This window comes from Pollicipes pollicipes, unplaced genomic scaffold (genome assembly GCF_011947565.3).
Source record: "Pollicipes pollicipes isolate AB1234 unplaced genomic scaffold, Ppol_2.1 Scaffold_7261;HRSCAF=8764_pilon_pilon_pilon, whole genome shotgun sequence".
In the NCBI taxonomy this organism is placed as follows: Eukaryota; Metazoa; Arthropoda; class Thecostraca; order Pollicipedomorpha; family Pollicipedidae; genus Pollicipes; species Pollicipes pollicipes.
Genome location: NW_023597054.1, coordinates 2,758,080 through 2,782,363, shown reverse-complemented (window position 1 = coordinate 2,782,363; position 24,284 = coordinate 2,758,080). Strand labels below are relative to the sequence as shown.

Below are 24,284 nucleotides of genomic sequence, written 5' to 3'. Positions count from 1 at the left end.
TGGCGCCCGCCCCGCAGGTGGCGGTCCCTGACGGCGCGGCGCGGCGTCCGGCAGCGTCCGCTGTCGGGGCAGCCACGTCTGGGGTCGTCCTGCGGCCGGCGTCACCGCCCGCCGGTCTGTCGGCGGTCGGCGCCAGCTCATCGCCTGCAACAGAGAGGCGCCGCTCGAGAGGCGAGGTCCTGGCGCGACAGCAGCCGCCCACTCCCCCCCCCCCCTCCCCCTCCCCCACTACGGGGACAGACGGTCGGAACCGAGCACACTCCAAAGGCGGGGCGGGGCGGGGCGGCACCCGGACCTGGGGTCAGTGACCCAGCGGACGTCCCATGCTGGTCGTTGTGTCCGTCTTCACCGACACAAGGCGCGAAACGCACAGACATCACACAAGACATACAGTGCATAGCCAAAAGTGTATAGCAAAGACAAAACATCCAGACACCACCTTTGTGTAGCCAAGAGTGCATAGCAAGGACAAAACATCCAGACATCACCTTTGTGTAGATCAGGGTAACTGCCAGATCAATGCTCAGCGCACCTCCAGATGTGCATGGATATGTGTGCACCCTAACACACTAGGTTTGACAATTATGGCATAAAATGATGTAGCCTCAGCTTTCGGGCACAAAATGTCCATTCCTTGTATACGAGACATCCGTGCAGTTCCACGGAATACTAATCTGTATCGGTTTCCGTGAGTCAGCCATGCCACGGCCGCTGCAGTCGTTCATTAGTCTCGCCAGGAGTGACCGGCCCTGTCTGCCAGTGACCGGCCCTGTCTGCCAGTGACCGGCCCCGCCGCCAGGTGCCGTCCTGTCCCCGCCGGGGCGGAAAGGCCAGGTCATTCTGGTGGCCGACCGCCGCCTCACCTGGCCTTCTTCGACTTGTGGCGGTCTCCGCTGTCGTCACGGCTCCGCTTGCTGCTTGAGCTGAAACGGCAGCGGCGCCGGGTCAGAGTCAGCTGCGGCTGCGGCCCAGACCCACGCACAGCCCCCCCCCCCCCCCCCCCCCGGCCGCAGGCAGACGTGCAGACGCCTGATAGCGCGTGCCCAGCAGCTGATCCTGGACAGCGCAAAGCACTCCCGAGAGCCTTAATTCCAACGTTTACGTCCGGGGCGAGACAAAGGCCTTTTCGTTTGCATACCTCTTGGAAGGTGATTTCTGTTTGGAGCTCCCCGACTTGCTGGGTGACTTGGACTTGCTGGGCGACTTGTGCTTGCTGGGCGACTTGTGCTTGCTCGGTGACTTGTGCTTGCTGGACGAGTGGTGGCTGTGCCGGCCTCGGTCCTTACTCGGCATGGCCCTACAGAGAAGCAAGCGTGACCACGGCCGCCAGCCACCCAGTCAGCCGGCAGAACATGGCGTCTGACAGCAGGGCCCACTGCTCGCTTAGAGAGCCGCCGCAGCCGCTGACCGCCATACACAGGGACCTGGCACACCATCAGACAACCTCTAGACATCTTTAACGACTTCTCCATAAAATACACGCAAATCGAGACGCATTTGTTGTGTGTATGGAGTCAGAATGCAACTAACGCTACTGAATACCAGCCATGAAGAGTCATTTCCTGAACTAAGAGAATTAATATAAAAGAACGCTAAAAAAAACACTGAAAAGCAATGTGCAAGGGAGTCAAGCGGACTACAAACTCGTGAGGCACGGCAAGATTGATTACCGCACTACCGCTCCTGCGCGTTATCCAATATTTGGACACATGCACAAGTCATGGCTTTTTGGAAGTCCTTTAAATACCAGTTTTAATCTCAACACATATGATCTATGTGACGATGGGAATATCTCCCGCAACATCGTATGATGCACTAATGAGCATTGTTATCGCCGTTAGCATTGTTGCTGTTAATCATGACGCAGTGAGCTGGCCTCCGCCAGAAGAGCGGAGGTCCCGGCCGCGGGTACCACAGTCCGTACCCCTTCTTCTTGGAGGTATACTCGTCCTGGAACTCGCTGCGTTCCTTGTCAGCCTCGCGTGCCTCCTCCTCCAGCTCGGACCAGTCCTTGCCAGACTCTTCTTCCGAGCCCTCCGCTGCGGGGGCGGGGGGGGGGGGGGCACCGTCACAGTCGTAGCGCGGAGCGCCACGCCAAATCCAGCCATCGCGTGACAGGTTGGTAACAACACGGACCAGGACTGTACTTTCCTATTCAGTTGGGTGAGATCCGGCCCTCTCCCCCTTTCCCCACTTCCGAGAAAAGTGACCGAAACAAGGGGGAAGCTCGTCCGTTGGTGCATTTGGGGGGACAGGTTGTATCACCGATTAGTTTTCAGTCCCACTTCTAACTCATTTGGCACAGCTTCTCTCCTGATACGAATGGTGGCCACACCACGACCATAGCACCAATCAGGCGGCGGCCCGTCGGAGGAAGCGTAACATACCCCGTTTCCCACGCACAAATCTTACTTCACAGACGTCCTATCTTAACACACAGGGCACGTGCGTTTGTGAGAAAACCGGCACACGGTGGTCATGACATGACACTGACACCAGTTGTTTACTCCAGGTGCCGGCGGCATAAGGCCTGTGGCGCCCGAACGGCCTGTCCCGCTGAGTCGGCTGTCCAGTGCCTGCGGCGGGTCGAGGCCGCGGCTCGCCGAAGCCTCGGGGCGGCGCGAGAGGCTCACCGTCCGATCCAGCCGACTCGGACATGTCTTCCGAGTACTCCGACTCCGAGTCCTCATCGCTGTACTCGGACTCCTCGCCCGAGTCGCCCTCGCCCTCGCTCGGCTGCGGCGGAGATCGAGAGAAGGGTCGGAGCGGTGCGCAGAGGAGCACTGACACACGGGACCGACGGACGGGGCCGGCGGAGCACCCACACACGGGACCGGCGGAGTACCGACACACGGGACCGACGGACGGGGTCGGCGGAGCACCCACACACGGGACCGGCGGAGCACCGACGCACGGGACCGACAGACGGGGCCGGCGGAGCACCCACACATGGGACCGACGGACGGGGCCGGCGGACACCGACACACGGGACCGACGGACGGGGCCGGCGGAGCACCGACACACGGGACCGACGGACGGGGCCAGCGGAGCACCGACGCACGGGACCGACGGACGGGGCCGGCGGAGCACCCACACATGGGACCGACGGACGGGGCCGGCGGAGCACCGACACACGGGACCGACGGACGGGACCGGCGGAGCACCGACACATGGGACCGACGGACGGGGCCGGCGGAGCACCGACACACGGGACCGACGGACGGGACCGGCGGAGCACCGACACACGGGATCGACGGGCGGGGCCGGCGGAGCACCCGCACATGGGACCGACGGACGGGGCCAGCGGACGGGGCCGGCGGAGCACCGACGCACGGGACCGACGGACGGGGCCAGCGGAGCACCGACACACGGGACCGACGGACGGGGCCAGCGGAGCACCCACACATGGGACCGACGGACGGGGCCGGCGCACGTCCGGGCGGAGCGGCTGTCACCGGCTCCGTGCGGCCGCACTGGAGCCCTGCTGAATCTGACCTGTGTCGCGCCACCCACCCCTCAGTCGCCGGCGCGATGGGCGGCCCATGACCGGCAACAGTGCCGAAGCCGGGGTTGGGCCAGCACTGACGTCCGGTCGTCACTCAACACCGTACAACAGTCGCGCGCGATCACCCCGCAGCTCCGCACACACCCGGCCCGGTAGCACCAGCTCGAAACTGAACACAGCCGGCCGCCATCTCTAAGCAGCCGACTTAAGATCGCTCTGCTTCAATAGCCGACCCGTCCTCTCGCGCCATAGAGGTGAGGAGCGGCACCCGACCTTGAACTCGTCCTCCTCCTCCTCGGCGTCCTCGTCCTCTCTCTCGCTGCCCGACTCGGGGTCGAGGAAGCTCCAGCCGCCGTCCTCGAAGAAGCCCTCCGGGTCGTCCACGATCGTCTTCATGATCTTGGCCCAGTTGAGCGACTGCACGCCCTCCGTGTAGCGAATGTCGCACGAGCTGGGGACAGACGAAGGACGGGCCGCACTCGCTCAGAGGCGCCGCCGCATATGCCGGGTGCGGCTTCCGCAGGATAGGCCGAACAGGTGGTGAGGAACCTCAGTCATATACGCCCTTCTTACCTACCACATCACGCTGAACATAAGCTTTTTGCAGTGTCCCGACATAATTGCCACAGCGTTTAATATCGAGCCTCAATTGTTAAATCGCAATCCAACAGCAGCACTAATACATATGCCGAGAGGAACTGCATTGGATGTCCCTCATCGAGTATGAGGATTTGTCATGGCATTGACCGCCTGGAACCTTGACATGATACGTAAGCGGCGGGCGGGTTATTGTAAAAATGTGGAGATATCCTTACTTAAGCCAGTCCTTGACATGGTCCAACTGGTTCATGGGCACTGAGTTGATGTGTGCTGTCTTCTTCGTGTAGTCCTTGAAGACGAAGACGATGTCGAAGCTCTTCAGGTGGAACTGGACACGCTCAAAGTGCACCAGTTCGATGCTGTCCAGGATGATGACGAACGGCGGCTGGTAGGCAACACAGCCATCAGGCCGTCAAGGCATATCGAATAACACGCCACAAGGATAACGACGAGGACCTCGGTCAAACAAAACGTGTACTGACCTGCGCCGAGATTATAACAGTATTTTGAAAACACTGGATCGGGAACAACACTGAAAATTTCGAGATAAGTATTGGCCAGTCAGGTCTACGTAAAATGACCTTCCGCACGCAGACCAGCGTACACATGCATCTATATCGTTCGGTCAGAGTTAATTATCCGTGTGAGCTCCATCTCTCTGCTTCACACAATTCAGACAGAACAGACCCGCGCATGAATCAGACCCAAAACAGTGACACAAGGAGCCAACTGCCCCCGTCCCGCTCACGCCGCAGGCGTCATCGGGGTAGTCCACTCGCGTATCGCCCCCTGCTAGCCTCAGCACAACCCCCGAACACGGAGCGCGGAGGCGGTGGACGCGCAGGCGACACAGCAGGGACGCTGCCCCGCCGCTGACTCAGGACTGCCCGGCCACCGACTCACCCAGTCGATGAGGGAGACCAGGGCGCCGGATGTCGGCTGGAGCATCACCGTGGAGCGAAACGGCGCGCCGAAGAAGCCCAGGTCACGGAACGGCGTGTCGAAGTCGACCTTGCCCTTGGTCATGGCCTCCACCTGAGCACGAGGACGGCGGTGGGGATGACGGGACCAGCTGAAAGGCGGGGGACCGGAGAGGACCGCAGCCAACCGTCGCTGGCACCCGTCACACGCAGAGGCGGCCCATTCTGACGAGATGCCGACATAGTACATCTCGTAATCGTCTAATGTACGGCAATTTGCACATAAGTACAAATCGATCATGGTGTTTCAAGAAGGACAAAATACTGACTGTGGATCTCGCAAGGTTCCGCAGCCTTACGTTGATCCCTGTGCCACCGCCCTTACGAGGTCCCGCGGCCTTACGTTGATCCCAGGGCCACCGCCCTTACATCGCCGCAGCACCAGTGCTGTAGATTGAGATGACGCCTAATTCAACGTGTTCCCAAAAGTAATTTATAACCTTGTGATTGCTTCCTTTAAGCCGTTTTAACCAGCATGCCAAGACGAGTACATATCTGTCGGGAGCTTCACGTGATGGCGGAACACATCCCTGAACTCGCGGCCCAGTGTGGGGGCCAAATGACCCAATTTCCGGGGGTAACTTCGGGAAGGCGCGAAAATTGGTAAAATTAGCCACACTTTGTGAGGCGGCTGACCTATGGCAAATCAGTCGGACAGTGGCTGTCAGCGCAGGCAGTGCCTACAGAAGCGACAGGAATGACGCGACAGAGTACTGTTAAACCAAGCTATACAGTTTCTGGATAGTTCTCTAGCCAGCTACACTTTTGACATTAGAACCGCCACTAGTTCCATCTGTCTTGGGTCAAATGTGAAGATCAGAACTGGGTCAAAACCAAATCGCATGGTTACAGGAATACTTGCCATAGCACGTAGATTTTGATGTCCATTTTCAATTCCTGGATTGCAACAATGTCAAACGATTTCTTCCTTTTTGATTCGATAAAGGTCAGTAAACTACAGCTAACAGTTAACAGGTCACTGGCCTAAAACGACCCCGATCAACCTCCCGCGATGAGGAACACGCTGCTCAGAGTAGTCGTTGGCGCCAACTGCAAACTCAAGATAAGAAAAATCCAGAAGGTTTTGGCGTGTTTTGCATTTAAAACAACGAATAGGGTTAGTGATATGATTGGGCGCCAGTGGCATTTTGTTTACAACTGAGTTCTAGATGAAGGCTGGTTGGTGAGCAGACCTGAGTGCACTTCAGACACCCATCTGGAGTTTGACCTTATTTGACCTTATTTGATGGGTTACAGCAGGATCCCGACATTGGACACGAAGGAGTTCACATAAAGCCCCACCTACCATGTGGGTCTGGTGTTCTGAGCTCTCTTAGTTCTTGATATTTCAAGGAGCCAAACACGCACGCGCGCACGCACGCACGCACGCACGCACGCACGCACGCACGCACGCACGCACGCACGCACGCACGCACGCACGCACGCACGCACACACACACACACACACACACACACACCGCCTTATTGGAGCGCGGCGCACCTGACCGGCCATCGGGCGCGTGTTGAAGCCCACCGGCTCATCCGGGCCGCGGGCTCCGCGCCGCCTACCTTCTCCGTGAAGTTTTTGAAGGCGGACTTGAGCTTGTGACGCAGCTCCCGCTCGGCCTGCTCGGCGGCCATGTCGTCGCGGTCGTGCATGTGCTGGTGCTTGCCCAGGTCGGTAGTGATCTCGCCCACCTCCGTGTAGAACTGCACGTCCAGCTGCTTCTTCTTGCCGAACATGATGGCGTTCTGAGGACGGCGGCGAGGTGAGTGGCGGCCTCCGGATGGTGCCGCCGTGGCTCGCGCACAGCAGCGGCCATCCCTCGTCGGGACACCACCGCCCACACTTACAGGTAAGACGCATTTATGACTGCGGCATACAGACCACGGGTCGGGTCAACTCGCCGAGCGAGCAGGTATGAGCCAGCCAGAGAACGCGGCCCGCTGGCGCTGGCGTGCTGCCAGGACTGCCAGCTGCTTGGGTGGCCCGGCCCGGAGTGATCCCAACCCCGCCTCGGTGGTACGGTCCGACGGCGGCGGCGCCGGCTCGGGCCCGTTGTCGACACCCGGCCCCCACCTTCAGGTGGAAGTGGAGCAGGATGATCATCTCCTGGTCGCACGGCTGGAAAAAGGCCGCCCGGATATTGTTGTAGAGGACGTCCACCTTGTCACCGCGGATTGACGTGTACCGGAAGCCGTTTGAGTGCGCCTCTAGAGAGCCTGGTGGAAGCACATCCAGTCGTTGGCAAATGTTCGTGACCTGTCGTGCGCATGTACCAGCGCCCGCCCTCTCGTGGTTAGCACAGAACAGAGCACGAGTATTCGCAGCATGGGTCACAGTCACGATTTCCAGTCAATGTCTTTTAGAAAGGCTGGCAAAAGGCACGCAGGACCGGACCCATCCATCGGTGCCGGACCAATCTGCGGGCAGATGCGGGCCGCGGGTCACCGCCGTGTCGGAGCCGACCAGCCGTGAGAGCGTGCCATCGGTGGCATCACTGGTTTCCTAAGTCGGGCCCAGCCCGGTGTCCAGCTCACCGGTCATGCGTCGCTGCACGATGGTCGGCCTCATGTACAGGTCCTTCAGCTTGGGGTTGCCCTTGTTGGCTGAGACGATCAGCGTGTCTTGCTGTACCAGGTCCGACTTGATCTTCTCCTCGGCCTCCCTGGTCTTGAACTTCTTCTGCACCTCCTTGATGAGGCGGAAGGCGGTGTTGAGATTGGAGGAGGGCGCTGACAGCTCGCCCGGCTCCTTCTTGTTGGTGGCGCGGAATGTGCTGCCGGACGGGAGACAGTGATCATTCAACAGTCGCCGATGACCACCGCAGACACCCGGAGGCACGCACACATGTGCTCCGTTTAAAGCACCCCATTGGGATCTGGAATATGCAAGCATTCAACACTTTAGATTTAGAATACGCGGGCACTTGAAAATACAGATTTGGAGAATACTTAAAATGCCAACAACCCAATACCAGTACTGCGGTGTATATTCATAATGATGAGAAAAGCGCAGATCATAACCATACAAAACAACGGACTTGGTGAACACTTAATTTCAATTCAGTACACATGGCACCAAACACAGAAAACTTAACCAATTTTTGGGAATGGACCCACTAATGAAAACACAAAACTCCATCAAATTCTGTGGTTTGCACAACAATGAGGGAAAACACGACCCCACCACACACTATATATATATATATATATTAAACAGACCACACAATAAACAACATAAGAGTACTGCAGTTGTGCATGTGTGTACTTGGCTCAACAAACACTATATGCAATGTGCAACATGCTTGCCTGTTTGTCTTCCACAGAAATGTATTGAGATGATTGAAAGGAGTGTTTCATGTTTGTGTGGGGTTCTGAGCTGATCTAGCCATCTTTATCATCACTCCCTGTAGTTCACAGTCATTCCCTTTTCAGGACTTCAAACCCTCCTGTTTCTGAGCGTATTCACACAAACTTGTCTAATATGCACCGTCTGTGAGGTCATTCACACATGTCTAATGTCATATGGGCGTCCCGCGAACAACCCAACTCATTGACTGCATTACGCTCATTGTCACGAAAGACATGGCCACTTTCACGCTGGTGTTTGCAGTGCCGCAGCGCCAAGTGGTCAACGATAACACGTCATTGGCCATCAGTCAGATTGAGCTGCTGATTGCATGTCTTGATCACGGTTCTCATTTTTGGTTGCTTGGACTAGAACCATTTCGGTCAGTCATAACCATTTCAAGACTATGGGACGAAGGAGAGTGGATATCAGGGGTGCAGAACTATGCTCACCTGGGGGTCCATCTGGCCAGATTTTGCCCCCGCCCCCCCCCCCCCACCCCCCCCCCCCCCCCCCCCCCCCCACCCCACGCATTCACCCACCCCTCCTCCGCACAGGGTCACGTCTCCCGGACCTGTGCTCGACGCTCGGGCGACCCCCGGGGGTACCTCTGCCCTCTCCTGGCTGGGGGATGGCAGCCTGCCCCGGAGAGGTGGCAATGTCGCCAGCATGCAGGACAAAACCAGAGAAGACAATGGAGAGGGTGGTGTCGATCACCAGCCGCAGTCTACATCACTAACACAGCGTATAAGGGCAGCCACTCGCTATGACACACATGAGGCTGAGCATCGGATCGGAACAGTGCTGCAACCAAAAATGAAAATGCAGGTAAGGACATGGTATGAGGGCAAAATATACAAGAACATCATGCTAAAAGGCCAAAACATAATTGCATAGCTTTCTTGAATTTCCCCACATAAGCCAACAACGCAGCCCTGTAGCGCGCAAACGTACAAGAGAGTCACGCAGTCCGCTACAGTGGCAACCCTGGCGATAATGATGTCATAACAGCGTCCCATGGCATGATCAAATGATAACGTATTGAAGAGCATGATAGATCAGTGGTGAAACTGCATTACTTGGGGCAGCCCTTTGCACTTAACCAAAAAACATAGAACCAAGCTACCAGAAACCAATCAGTACCGCACCGGCTACCAACCAATAAGTAAAACTGTAAAACAAATAGTTGCAAGTAAGCCTCTTCATAAAACTTCATGCCAACCTCATATCTTCTGTGGAATGCTCCCTTTGAGCAGAGTTCCCACTAAGTAACGGGTAACCAATGAGCGGTCGGAGCGCCTTCACAGCTGTTGAACAGCTCATTGTGGCATGATCGCAGGTCGCCTTATGGTTGGGCAGACGTGCTGCCAGTGTTTGGATTCACTCCGGCGCTGCCACAGGGGTGTTTGGATTCACTCCAGCGCTGCCACAGCGGTGTTTGGGTTCACTCCAGCGCTGCCACAGCGGTGTTTGGGTTCATTCCGGCGCTGCCACAGCGGTGTTTGGGTTCACTCCGGCGCTGCCACAGCGGCGTTTGGGTTCAGCCACAGCGGTGTTTGGGTTCACTCCGGCGCTGCCACAGCGGATACTCGTATGCCTGGCCTCTGCCCCCAATTTCTGGCGGAGAGGTTCGTGACAGTGGGCACGGGCGGCCCACCACCGGCTCTGGTGCTGCCGCGCTTTCAACGCTGACTATTAAAATATTACAGTACAAAAATTACAACAATATTCATGTTACTGAATATGTGAACGCCGGAACTGGAATGGACGTTCAGTTCCAGGTATGTTCCACGCACCGCTTCGCATGTGATGCATTCGGCTTTGCTGTTGAGTGTTCCCGTGTGCAGTCAGCACCGCGTCACTGTTGAGTGTTCCCGTGTGCAGTCAACACCGCGTCACTGTTGAGTGTTCCCGTGTGCAGTCAGCGCCGCGTCACTGTTGAGTGTTCCCGTGTGCAATCAGCACCGCGTCACTGTTGAGTGTTCCCGTGTGCAGTCAGCACCGCGTCACTGTTGAGTGTTCCCGTGTGCAGTCAGCACCGCGTCACTGTTGAGTGTTCCCGTGTGCAGTCAGCACCGCGTCACTGTTGAGTGTTCCCGTGTGCAGTCAGCACCGCGTCACTGTTGAGTGTTCCCGTGTGCAGTCAACACCGCGTCACTGTCGAGTGTTCCCGTGTGCAGTCAGCACCGCGTCACTTCACGCCCATGCTGCTCACGGTGATGAGGAGTTGGGGCTCTGGGCGCGCCGCCTGCCCGTGCTGCTCACCAGGCCGTGTGACCAGCGCGCGCTGCATGCCCCGACTACCGTCCCACTCCTCAGTAACTTGGAAAGCACCGCAACCTCGTATTCCCGGCACTTGTGTGAGCGTGCAACCGAGGACATGGACAGAGCGCAGTGTGCATCTCACCAGGAGCTGAAACCCCAGCCCACGTCAGCGTCCTGGCAGAAGCGTGTCAGCGTCCATGACACTTACACTTCTTTGAGAAAGATGGCCTCCGGGTTGGGGTAGGAGAGGTTCTCCTTGCCCAGCGACGAGCCGGGGCAGAAGAAGTTGATGCGCAGGTACGTGTAGTCGCCCTCCACGGACTGTGAGATGTTCTTCACGGTGGCGATGTGGAACGGCGTGGGTATGCCATACACCGGCAGGATCACCGTCTCGTACTTCTTGTCTGAAAGATCACGCGTTACGTCAGCGGGCCCGGCGCCGCTCTGTTCACAGCGTGGGAACAGTGTGGGAAAGAGCACGGAACAACAAGCACAAGAAGCGTGGGCAGAGTTGGCCCTGTTATAAGCCTTACAGGCAGCACCGGCCGAAGACAGTCCTCAAACAGCCTCCTCCTCCGTGGAACACCCCGGTCAGCCAGCAGACCAGGCCGGCCCAGGCCGCGCAGTTTCAGTAGCCGTTAACCGACGGCCACTATGGACGGAATCAGCTGTTGTTCAATAGTGCCGGGCAGGACGCTGCCAGTGCGGTTCACGGACAGACGATCATGAGGACCGCACGCAGATATCTGCGTCTCAATTTGATTTATACGATAAAAGCCACGTATTACACACGGTCACTCCCCCTCCCCCCCCCCCCCCCCCCCCCCCACATTCTGATCACCGACTGACCGACAAAGATTCTGTTCTCCTTGAGCTCTGGCTCGCGCGGCACCTCGCTCTGCTTGCGGTACGATATCTCGCTTTTCTTCTTCTTTTCCTCCTGCTTGAAGCCCTTGCCCTCGGCAATGCGCTCCAGCGCCTCCTTGTTCAGCTGCTCGGCCAGCTCCTTCTGGTGAGAGCGGCGCTTCTCCTCTGCCGTCTGGTCTTGCTGTGGATTAACGACAGCATCTCTGGTCAGCCAGCTCCACTGCTCCATAGGCAACAGCAGGCAAACATGACAACGCCTCGGGTTTTGGCCCGCGGCGGGGCTGACCGCAGCTGATGAACTACGGCAACATGGACATGTGCTACAGGTGGCAACCGCTGCGCGCTGGATGGCTGGCGTGCTCCCGACAGCACTGACCACCACGACTGCTGACAAAGCAAACAGTGCGCCCCGCAGGCGACGAACGCAGTGAGCACATCGCATGTACAGCGGGCAGTGCTAGCTGGAATAATCACACACTGCTTCGTGACACAACTGAGTTTGGCATGAACCATATAACTTTGCGATGCCCAATGTGAGCATTTCCCAGCATCCTCCATCGCCTACCTGTCGCGCGACGCCAGAGGTGGGCGGCCGCCCCACTCACCCTGAGTTTGTTCTCGATGACAGCCGAGCGCTTGCCGCGGCCGAACATCTCGGGCTTGGTCTCCTCCACGGGCCGAGCCGGCTCCTCCTCCTCCTCCTCGTCCTCGTCCTTCAGGAAGATGCCCACGTTCTTAATCTTCTTCTTGCTGACAGTGAGCACCGAGGCCGGGCCCGTCTGCCGGAGAGCGGCGCCTGGCGTCAGGCGGCGGCCGGCACCGAGGGACGGCACCAGCCGCACACGGCACACACTGTAGGGGGGGGGGGGGGCGGCGGCCGGCACCGAGGGACGGCACCAGCTGCACACGGCACAAACTGTAGGGGGGCGGCGGCCGGCACCGAGGGACGGCACCAGCTGCACACGGCACAAACTGTAGGGGGCGGCGGCCGGCACCGAGGGACGGCACCAGCTGCACACGGCACAAACTGTAGGGGGCGGCGGCCGGCACCGAGGGACGGCACCAGCTGCACACGGCACAAACTGTAGGGGGCGGCGGCCGGCACCGAGGGACGGCACCAGCTGCACACGGCACAAACTGTAGGGGGCGGCGGCCGGCACCGAGGGATGGCACCAGCTGCACACGGCACACAGTGAGACTGCGGGCTGAGAACCACCCAACTTCAATATGCCATGACGCATTGCCTGAAAGAAGATATCAAGCACCCACTGATATGTGGTAAGGACAGATTGGACGCTCCTTGGAGTGCTTGCGCTCACGAGTGGTCAGGAGCAAGAGCTCGTGCTCGCTCGAGCCCGTTATGGTGCCGACCAGCGGCCTGGCAGCGGACAGGGCTGGCAGCCTCACCTCCTGCACCACCACCGTGTCGCCGATGAACAGGCTGTATTTCTTGAACTTGTCGTCGTCGGCTTCGTCGTTGGTTAGGTCAGCCAGACCGACGGCCACGTTGAACACCATGCCCTTCTTCATGGGCGTGTTGTTTTTGGGACTGATGACCAGCGAGCCCTCGCGGAATTCGATGCCGGTGACGAAGCTGCCAGCGCCGGCCCAGCCACGTCAGCCCGGGCCGTGCTCAGCGCAGCATCACCACCACCGGTACGGCCCACACCCACACTACCGACATGAGCACGGGAGGAGGAGCATCGCTGTCAGCGCCGGCCCAACCACGTCAGCCCGGGCCGTGCTCAGCGCAGCATCACCACCACCGGTACGGCCCACACCCACACTACCGACATGAGCACGGGAGGAGGAGCATCGCTGCCAGCGCCGGCCCAGCCACGTCAGCCCGGGCCGTGCTCAGCGCAGTATCACCACCACCGGTACGGCCCACACCCACACTACCGACATGAGCACGGGAGGAGGAGCATCGCTGTCAGCGCCGGCCCAGCCACGTCGGCCCGGGCCGTGTTCAGCACAGTATCACCACCACCGGTACGGCCCACACCCACACTACCGACATGAGCACGGGAGGAGGAGCATCGCTGCCAGCGCCGGCCCAGCCACGTCAGCCCGGGCCGTGCTCAGCGCAGTATCACCACCACCGGTACGGCCCACACCCACACTACCGACATGAGCACGGGAGGAGGAGCATCGCTGTCAGCGCCGGCCCAACCACGTCAGCCCGGGCCGTGCTCAGCGCAGCATCACCACCACCGGTACGGCCCACACCCACACTACCGGCATGAGCACGGGAGGAGGACCACCGCGGCCCGATGGGCAACATCACACATCGTTGCCACACCGGTCAGGGAATTTACAAGACAAGACTTGGCGTCAACCTTGAACAGTCATTAAGGGTGCAGAAGCATAAAGCACCAAAACCATTCCACAAGATATCATGCGACATCGGTGCCTGGTCACCGATCCCGAGCACAGCCCGCAGGCCAGCTCTCACCCCAGAGTTTTGGTGAGCCTGTCGACCAGGGCGGGACGCTCCTTCTTGACGAAGCCGACCGTCTCCTCGTAGGCCTCATTGATGCGCTTGCCGGGGATCAGCTTGCCCAGCAGCTGCTCCTCCACGGAGACGAGGAAGCTGTAGTTGTCCTGAATTTGCTGCGTGGGGTTCACCATCAGCGTGCGCACGATGTTGGAGCAGTAGGACTTGTAGCGCGCGCCCAGTGAGCAGATGATGGCCCCGAAGTGCAGCACATTCTTGTCGCTGCGGCACGGGAGGCGGTCAGCGCCTGGCCGGCGGTTAGCGGCGTACGGCAGCAGCACACGCGCACCACGTGTGGTTACCACACAATATGGCCGTCTGCCATGGTCATGGGGATATTGCGGCCACATGGCGCGGTCATGCTGCCCCACCACGTGATTCCGACATGCACGAAGATATGGCCCCATGCATTGGTTTAAATCTCGGTACGTGGAAATTCGGTGTCGATGTAACCACGAGAAAGACACCACCACTAGGTGCTGGAAACGTTAATGGGGATTAAAGTCAAGAAAGCTCTGTTTTACCTCACAGCAAAGCACATGGCTAACTGTCACTGTGAACGAGTCGGCGCCACGAGGCCAGTCACGGCAGCCATTAACCGGGGCAGACAGCGGCCTGCCACGCCACAGAGGCCCGCCTGCCGCTGCGCCAGCTCGAGCCCATCTCCCGCTCACCTGACCACGGAGAACTTGAGGTTGTAGTTGCCGCCGCTCTGGATGATGGCCGGGTAACACGTCTCCACGTGGTTCACGTCCACGTTGTTGGGGATGTATTTCTTGTTGGTCAGCGCCTTCTCCACCTCCTCCGCCAGCTTGGCGTGACGCACCTTCTGCGGACGACAGGTCAGGCCCATCAAGGAGGCGCGGCGGGAGAGGCCGCGGCCGGCGGCCACAGCGGCGCGAGCAGGCGGTGATACTCCCGCTGGTCGACGCAGGCCTGACTTCGACAGTGCGTGTCCTCAAGCTCGCCCAGGCAGACCCGACTATGACAGTGCATGTCCTCAAGCTGGCCCAGGCAGACCCGACTTCGACAGTGCGCGGCGCAGGCAACTGTGACCGCGTGTAACGTTGCAAACCAAGCAACCTGACGAGCTGAGCATTCATATGCTGAGAATATTTCACATTTCAAATACCAGGCACTGGTCAGCACATGCTATATCAAGAGCGCCAAACCATTCCAAACTGCCTTCATGGTTGTGAGTGAATTGACAGTTAATGACATCAAAATACTGGACTTAACTGACCTCCAATATACCAGGATGTGCTGGTTAAGGAAAGCTGCCAGACAAGTATTAGTGATATTTAGAAGGCTCAACATACTGAGGCTCATGATCCCGAGTGAACGGACTACGGAAAAATTACAGTTCCAGATACAGGCGTGTGAAACACACGGCCCCGAGCGCGCGCGGCCACTGCCATTAAAACGCCATCACACACGATCAGGTTGCATAAAACACTTTGCGACAAAATGTCGGTTTGGAAGGACATTCAAGTCACAAGGCTTGCACAAATGTTTTGTGAAAAAACAAGTCAATTTTATATCTGTAGATTCCCCAGCAATTACCTCCTCATAAGCCCGGCTGGTGCGGTTCGTTGCCACGAATGAAATCACGCACCTTGTCGGCGTCGATGATTTCCATGACCTGGTCCTTCAGGTACTTGCCGAACACGTCAGTGGTGATGTCACAGGCGCGCTTGATTATCTTTAACTCCGACTCCTCCTTCATCGACATGATGAACGCCATGGTGGCGCTGACGTCGATCTGAGGGCGGAGCATCGGTCAGGATTAGACGAAGGGCGGTTTCGACTACTCCGGTGGGGCGACACGCCCCCCCCCCCCCCCCCCCCCCGTATGAGCTGTGGCGGTCAACAGGCAGCCCCTTTTAGGACCATTTCGATCACAACTCCAACCCCGCCCTACGCCCACGCCCACGTCCTCTTCCAAGTATACCCAACAGAAGTGGTATACACGCGATGTCACGTACGTGGTCGCCCTGGGCCACACAGGCCATCCGTCAAAATCGTATCACGGTCACCGGACTCGTTCCGCGGACAGTGCACCCCAAGTCCCCCAGCTACATACAACGGCAGGGGACTTCAGCGCCCAGTGGGGATCGCGTACACCGTCCAATCACCGAAGGAGATGGACGCGGACGAATGGCACGCACCGTTTCAAAGTTTGTTTCCTTCAAAGCCGCCCTCCAGCCTTCGTTGAATTCCCCAGGAAATTTATCCTTGCTGTAGACACCGACCACTTTTCCTTTCTTGCTTTCCTTGATGGCTGCTATGAGCTTGGCAAAGTTGGCTTTGTCCTTGTCCGTCTAAAGGGAAGAAAGTTGTAGATGAGCATGAACTTGATACAGTTTTTAAACGAGCTGTTGTAATCCATACGACGAAGGCAAACAACAAGCATTAAGTCGTAATCATGCATAAAACACAGATGCGAAACACAACGTCAGGTCCAAAGCGCAAGTGTAGAATGAAAATGGTACAGGCGAACCTTTGGAGCGGTCGCGGTTGTGCGATCCACCAGGCGGGGAGAAAACCTCACGCACCTTGTCCCGAATCAGCAGCTTGACGGGCGGAAGTGAGTTGTTTTCGTCCTTGCTGTTCTCCAGCTTCTTGAGAAAGTCGATCTTCTTCTTGCTGGCCAGGAAGAAGATGGCCTGGTCGCACATGACCATGACCGTGTCGGTGAGCTCGTAGCCAAGCAGCCAGGTCTGCGTGGCCGTCGATTTGCTGTACACGACGTCCTCGTCAGCGCCGACCGACGAGACCAGCGCGTCCATCTTGCCCAGGCCATCCTCGCTGTTCTTCACATTCTGAAATACATCACAGCTTGAGACCTGAGACCCAGTCTGAGGCCGATTAGCGCTGCACTGGTGGGCAATGTGAAATCTAGCTATGCAGGATTCCATCAACTGCTGATACCAGTAAACACAAGATAAAGCCACTCTGGGGAGGCATCATCAACACAATGGCCCGAATGACTTCTTCCAACCTCTGCTGTGACTACAAATAAGTTAAGGTCATGATGAAAGCATTACTAAAGGCCAAACCAGGAAACACAATACATTCCAGATCCCATGGGGTTTTGTGCTTGTGGCACACTGGAATCAGATCAAAGATCTGTTGGGGGCTTTTGGAAAATATCTACATACTAAACAAAATCCAGAATGTCTCACGTTGCTGCATGTCTTAAGCATACCTCCTGAATCCAGCTTCAAATGGGGCTCGTGGATGCTTGAGCACTTGCTGCCATTCGCGATTTTACTCTGACATATTCCTGGACAATTTTGAGAACATGTCCCGGGGAATGCGCAATCTGACCTGGGTTATTTCAATGATGCTAAAATGACCAGTTGCAGTGTAAATGATCTCAAATGATCTGGCCAGCATTCTCATTTTTCCACATTACTGAACAGTGTCATGCGTGATGCACAGGGTGAAACAGACGTATGATACGGATGGGCCAGCTCATAAGGTGAGGTTAAGACAAAAGTATACACATCCAAATAGCTGTTGTTGTCATGCACTGCAACATGCAGTTCAAACATGTGCTTTCAATTATGGTTACCAGTATATCTGGGGTCTCACTACATGACAAACAGATGTTATGTGTCATAGCACCTTATCTAAAGACTGATGCCTGACAATATTGATGATCTGATCCAGACCATTTTGTTTTTGGTGCTGCTTCACCATTCTTGCACAGGCCAGGCAGTGCTGACAAAACGCCATTCAGATGACAAAAAGGTTAAATAAGAGACAGCTTTACTGAAAAGCTCATCACACAAATAAATATCATCCAGTAGGATCAACCAAAAGGTGTCACACTATGGTGATAAACTAAGCCATAATGATGTCATTGCGGCCATGCTGAGGGGGCACAGACTACACTGAGGGTAGCTTTCACGTCTCACGACCTAAGTGGGCGGATATTTGGCCTGGCATTGATCGGGCTCCTCAGCAGCACACCACACAATGGAGGGAGCTGATTTGCCCCTCCCCTGCTTATATCAAGAGTGGCCGAGCTGAATTCAAAAATCTACATTGCAATGGATAGTGCCGTGGCGTGCGGTCCCAGGCCGCGTGACAAACAAGGCATTTCATTTAGGAGCATATTTCATGGTGCGAACTCATTGTGCCACGACCAAACATGCCACATGGGTGGGCCTACAATGTTACGCACGCCGCACCAGGCCTATAACAAAGGTCACGCGCCATGCAAATGAGAGCTGAAACCATGGTCCAAACGTTCATTTTGGTCTATTTCTTTTTGTCCTATTCGAGCCACCTAAACACGGAATGGAACAGCTTAGCCGCAATTATGGGTATCAGACACGTGAGCTAGACATATTACTTGTTCATAAGCCATCAAGGGAAAGGTCAAACGGACAACCCCCCTAGTGAATAAGCCGTTGGATCGATCCTCGCGTTGTTTTCGACGATTCGCTCGTGCCGACAGTGCAGCCTGATGCCCTTCAGCCTCGCTGCCAGTCCCGCGGTCGTCGGCGAGCGTGAGAATGACGTCGCCCCCGCCGCCCGCCGCTGCGGCAGACCTGAGCCCCGCCGCCCGCCGCTGCGGCACACCTAAGCCCCGCCGCCGCCGTCGCAGCCCGGGCCCACCGGGGCATGGACAACATGCACACATTGCGTCCATGACTCAGTTATTGTCCTAGACAGCTGCTTGAAACGTGGTACAGGCATTCTTCATAGTCATATCTAGGGTGTATTTTCATGTTCTCATGATTTCTATTGTCAGACAAAGAATTTTGGGTGTGCTTATTATGAAAATTTTGTTTTTTAACGTGCCAACACGTCATGGTGCAATATCAAAACACAATGATGGGAGCCATATGAATGATGGGTTGATCATTCAAATAACCATATAAATGGGTTAATTGGCTCACACTTCCTACTTACAGATGTAAAATATGTCCTTTTCATCGACATCTGTGTCCATTTGTCCACAGCTATGTGCTTTTGCCAAAAGATTGGCAATCCCTTTGATGTTACACACACTTGATCTGCCATAGTCTCATGACTTCTATTTTGATGCAAGGCATAGAATTCACCAGTTAATAGCTACTGAAAATTTTGCAGCAATATCTCAAGGTATTTTTGAAACATCATGAATATTGGACAAGGGGCAGATTTGACCTCCCCCCCTTCCCCTCCCCTCTAGACAGTGTCAGCTTAAGTGAGTCAAGGCTATTTTAGCTTAGGTTGTAGGCGGTTCCAACAGTAAGGCTTACATCCAATAACATATGCACTTGATAATATCATCAGCCATATGTTGCAATCACACCACTGACTGCGGCAATCAAATAGGCCAGAATAGGGGATGTTTGCAATGCTGGTGCACAGAATTCAGTGACAAGAGCCTTACATCAGAGAAGCAGCATGCAATATGTCTTTGTGTGAGTTGATTGAGGCTGATCACTTTTTGCTGACTTGGCCTGACCCCTTGCTGACTTGACTGCCCCACCCCCACTCTCACCCACATTCTTCATTCAGCACATGTCATGCAGATTTGCCACCAAAATCAAGCTAATAAAAATTCACACTAATGCCTGGCACAGGTTTATAACACCATCAATTGCGACATACACAAACGTTGCAAAATTGCATAACATTACACCTTCCATGATGGCACACAGAATTAACCTGCTGATGTGCACTATGACCAGCAGCATGTGCTGAAGGTGCACTTAGGTACACCTGCCAGTCTAACTCCTGTAGGTTCCAAAGCCTTTTTACCATTTTGAATGTCAAGTGAATCAGTATTAGAAATTCCAAAAATTTTCCTGGTGGCTGAGTACAAATGTCCTATAGGTGAGTACGAAAATATCTCAGTGCTGTGGGTCATTACAACTTCATTTAAGTTATCTTTGAGAGATAGTAATACAATGGGTGGTACTCAACAAAAGTGCCACTTTTCATGCACAGCAATTCATCTCAAGGCACTTTAAATGAAAGAAACAACAGTATTACACATGGCGCACTGAAACAAGATGGTCTCAGGCTCTGTACTATGAAACATAGGTGCGTATATATGTGTATGTATATGTATATATATATATATATATATATATATATATATATATATATATATATACATGGGTTTCCAATTTATGAAAGGCTTTGCCTATGCACCCTCCAAAACGAAGGGTGGTTACATACCGGGCTTCTACACTCTCCAAAATGGAGGGTGGCTACGCACCGGGCTTAGACACTCTCCAACATGGACGGTGGCTCTGACACACACAGCCAGATAAAAATGGTAAACAAAAAATGCAAATGAACGTGCCACAGACAGCCACCTCCTTATGCACCACCACAAACTGCTAAACATTCGTGCCCTCCACCTCCCGGAAAACACGTGGGGCCCGCACGTCGCAGCCGAATAACAGACAGGCAGCACTCTCAGCTGATTTACCAAGCCAGCGCAGGTGCAATGCCTGACAACCCGGTGCGGGCCGGTCAAAAGAGATCTGAGTCAGTCACTCTGCTGACTCAGACGGATAAAGCAATGTCTTTATGGACTTCGATGTGTTTTAACCCATACCATTGCATAATATGATAATTTGTGTTGCAATTCATTGATGTTTTTGTCCTAAACCCTTCTCCTTAATTTGCTGGGCCAAAGATATGGGTTCATGTCACTCTGGTATCTTGGTGTTTTTGCCGGGGTGAGATGGCTGTCTCCAAACAGCTTTTTGACTTTTTATAGCAATGCTTTTTTTACTTAGAAGCATATTTTTGTGAATCCTGAATTACCAGATCAATTTCCCCCTTAAGTGACCAATTTAACGTAATTCGAATCCACAGCTGCCATTACAATTTTGAACTGCAGATAACCAGAAGTGCCAAAATATCCAACCACAGGGTGGTTCTGGGTTGCTAATAAGTCCTTTGTCATAATCGGGATCCCGTCTCTATACAGCTTCCCTCCAAATGTTTACAATGCATGCAGCAAGGCATGAGCATGAGCAGAATATTTATGCTCTTGACAAATCAGTCACAAGGAGGCATATCATTAAAACCAACTGGGGAGTTTTGCTATGTTCAACCTCCAACCTGAGCTGGGAGGCAGGCAAAGCCGTTAAATAGTTTAGATGCTACTGATGCTGAATTGCAAGTGATTCTCTTATTTGCATTGCCGTGACACAGTGGTGGTGTGTGAGTAGGCAGACATCTGTGGTAAGTGCTTGGTTGTGGGGTTTTCTATGACCATTCATTGCATACTTGGCAATTAACACAGTTTGTCATCAATGGTAGATTAAGTCATGTTCAAGTTTGAGTTGGTCTGTGCAGGGCATAGGAAGTGGGAGCTTTGCTAATCTACAGACCTTCTGGTTTAATTTTGCCCTGAGACAGGACAATGCAATGAGTTTTTCCAAAAACTGTTGTTGCATCACGATGAATTACAAAATATTTAATTTTACCTGGTGTAGGTGTACTTTCCTACCTAATGTTAGAAAAAATCATTGCACACCATCCGTCGTGTTTAAGGCGGCACATATCGTAAATAATCTCAAAACAGGTAGTCATGCTCCTACCTTCGAATTTCAATAACTACGATGGCGAGCTCCCGAGTGCCGCGCGCACCGCACCGCCTGGACTCCCCAGCGCCGTTTCTGCGTTGCCGTGGCGTAAATACAATATTTCTGCTAACCAGGAACTATACAAAATGTACGGGACCAAGGTAAATCATTCGTCGTGTTTAAGGCGTAACATATCGTAAATAATTTCAAAACAGGTAGAATCATGCTCCTACCCTCAAATTTTAATAACTACGATGGCGAGCTCCCGAGCGCCGCACGCACCGCCTCCACTCCCAAGCGCCGTTTCTGCGTTGTTGCGTAAGTACAATATTTCTGCTTATAAAGAACCATAAAAAATGTACGGGATCAAGGTAACAATAATAAAGCGATCAAAATCCTTTCTGATCGCGTTTGGGTATGTTTATGAAACACACAGGCCAGAATAGTCCAGAACATATTCTTATTAGCCTAACCTAACCTGACCTGACCTGACCTGACCTGACCTGACCTGACCTGACCTGACCTGACCTGACCTGACCTAACCTAACCTAACCTAACCTAACCTAACCTAACCTAACCTAACCTAACCTAACCTCCCCACCCTATATCCCCTTCAACCCAGCATTCCATTGGCATCCATGTTCCATGCCATATATAGGTCCCATATAGCGAGCTTTTATTTAGCCCCCATGCTCTCATTTTGCTTTACATTCCCCACCCAATCCCCTGCAACCCATCCTCCCGCTGGCATCGAGGATCAAATTTCATGGATTCTTGTTACCTTGGCCCCCTACATTTTTATGGTTCTTGATGCCGCTTGATGCGCAGTAATGTTGTGACCACACGCAGTAATGGCGCTGGTGTCGCGGCTGGTGTGTGTGTGTGTGTGGCACTTGGGAGCTCGCCATCGTAATTATAAAAAATTTGAAGGTAAGAGCATGAATCTACCTGTTTTGTGATTATTTACTATATGTCCTGCCTTAAACACGAAGAATGGTGTACAATGATTTTTTCTAATGTTAGGTAGGAAAGTACACCCTGACCTTTTACCTGGTTACAATCCTGAAGTACAAAATCTCCTGGTATACATTATAACAGGAAATGTAGTTTTCCAACAACGACGTGAATTGTGCTCACTGCTTGATGCCTTTGCCAAATGTCAGGTTGCTATCGGCATACTTTCTATGCAGCCACATCTACAATATAGTTTTGTCTTCATCATGTCAAAGTCAATGTGAAATGGCTCCTTGCATGATTGCACAGGAGACACAGCACATGAAAAGCAAAACAACAATGTCAGTGCATGACTCTGACAAGACATGTAGCAATATAGAAACAGTGGCAATGAGGCAAATTTTATGCAAAAACTATCTCAAAACTTTTACACACCAGAAAATACTTCTAAATGACCACAACTTGGCTTGACCTGAATATGGCTTAAATATGGTATGGAAAGCCCAACATAACAACATTACTCATAACTCTTAAATTGTGAGGTAAAATTCAAACAATCTTTCAAAGAACCTTGACATAAAAACCAATATTATCACGGACAACACCGCTGAAACTCTTCTCTATGAACAGCATTGGTGATGTTTGCATGTGTACAAGCTAGTAACAGTCAACATCATTTAGGTGTTGCCAGGGATCAAGTAAACACATACACAATGCAATCATCTCTCTGCCTGTTAACAAGTTGTCAGACTGGGCTGCAGGAATGCCTTGTGCCAAACATTGATAGCCTACTTCATTATGTATGCACCATGACACTATGTACCAAAACCATTTAGAGGTGAGCACAAAAAAACTCATAATATGGCCAAATTCTACCCATATTTTAAACTTGCACTGCAATTGCCTAGTTGCATACTGGAAGGCCAGCAGGGAAGAGCTTATACCCAGCACCCAAGATAATAACCTTGCTGATAAACAAAACACTCTTTTGTGACATGACACCATTCATCTGTAGAACAATCGACAAAAGGCACATACATACCGGGCTCACAGCGAGCTGGCTATCGCCAAGTACATGGCATTGAACGCTCACCTTCCAGCCGGTGTAAATGCGCTTCGCACGGCGATAAAACGCCTCTTTGTCGACGGAAGCACTCATCGTGCAAGTGGATTGATGGAGACACAAATGAACGGGGCAAGGGTAACTGCCGAATTAAAATTAAGCCGTGGTGCAAATTACGATCTTAAGACTCCTTACACACCAGCCAACGCGATCTCTGCATCAAAGCCCGCAAAAAACGCGGAGCAGGCCGCAGACGAAGCGCACCAGCGCGATGCGCACACCGTGATGTCCCTGCTGCGCTTTCCACTCCAACTCGCGCGAAAACTTTTCGGGAGCGATGCCTGCTCGATTACGAGTTGTGGCGCACATGTTACATTTCAGTCTAAACTGACGGTGCTAAATAAAATATAGCACTTAAGCATGTAAGTGGAGGCCGCTCACACGAAGCCCCACCAAAACATACTCTAGAATTTTGGGGAGCCATGGCCCCGTGCCCCCCCCCCCCCTCCTAGGATCCGCCTAAGGCGCCCGAACAGGCTCGCAAGAGAAGGGAGAAACGCAGCTTAACATACCCTAAGTTCCGATGGCTGCACATAGATGACGCTAGGGGTCCCGAGCCAGTCCTCCATGTCCTCCACCTACAAAAAGGCT

At 54.2% G+C, this 24,284-nt stretch overlaps 1 protein-coding gene across 1 annotated transcript; it reads right to left on the bottom strand.

Moving 5' to 3' along the window:
* Positions 1-23,934, bottom strand: LOC119112192 (FACT complex subunit SPT16). The gene is made up of 21 exons (XM_037236266.1): positions 23,664-23,934; positions 16,622-16,888; positions 16,235-16,387; positions 15,682-15,828; positions 14,741-14,895; positions 14,025-14,288; positions 12,977-13,163; positions 12,175-12,348; positions 11,552-11,750; positions 10,911-11,106; positions 7,627-7,865; positions 7,166-7,308; positions 6,655-6,837; positions 5,009-5,140; positions 4,321-4,490; positions 3,779-3,956; positions 2,634-2,736; positions 1,925-2,039; positions 1,139-1,297; positions 864-923; positions 1-144 (listed from the first exon to the last, which is right to left on the bottom strand). Exons 1-21 carry the CDS (start codon positions 23,727-23,729, stop codon positions 138-140), a joined length of 3,297 nt encoding a protein of 1,098 aa, XP_037092161.1. The 5' UTR covers positions 23,730-23,934; the 3' UTR covers positions 1-137.
* Positions 23,935-24,284: the final 350 nt, after the last annotated feature.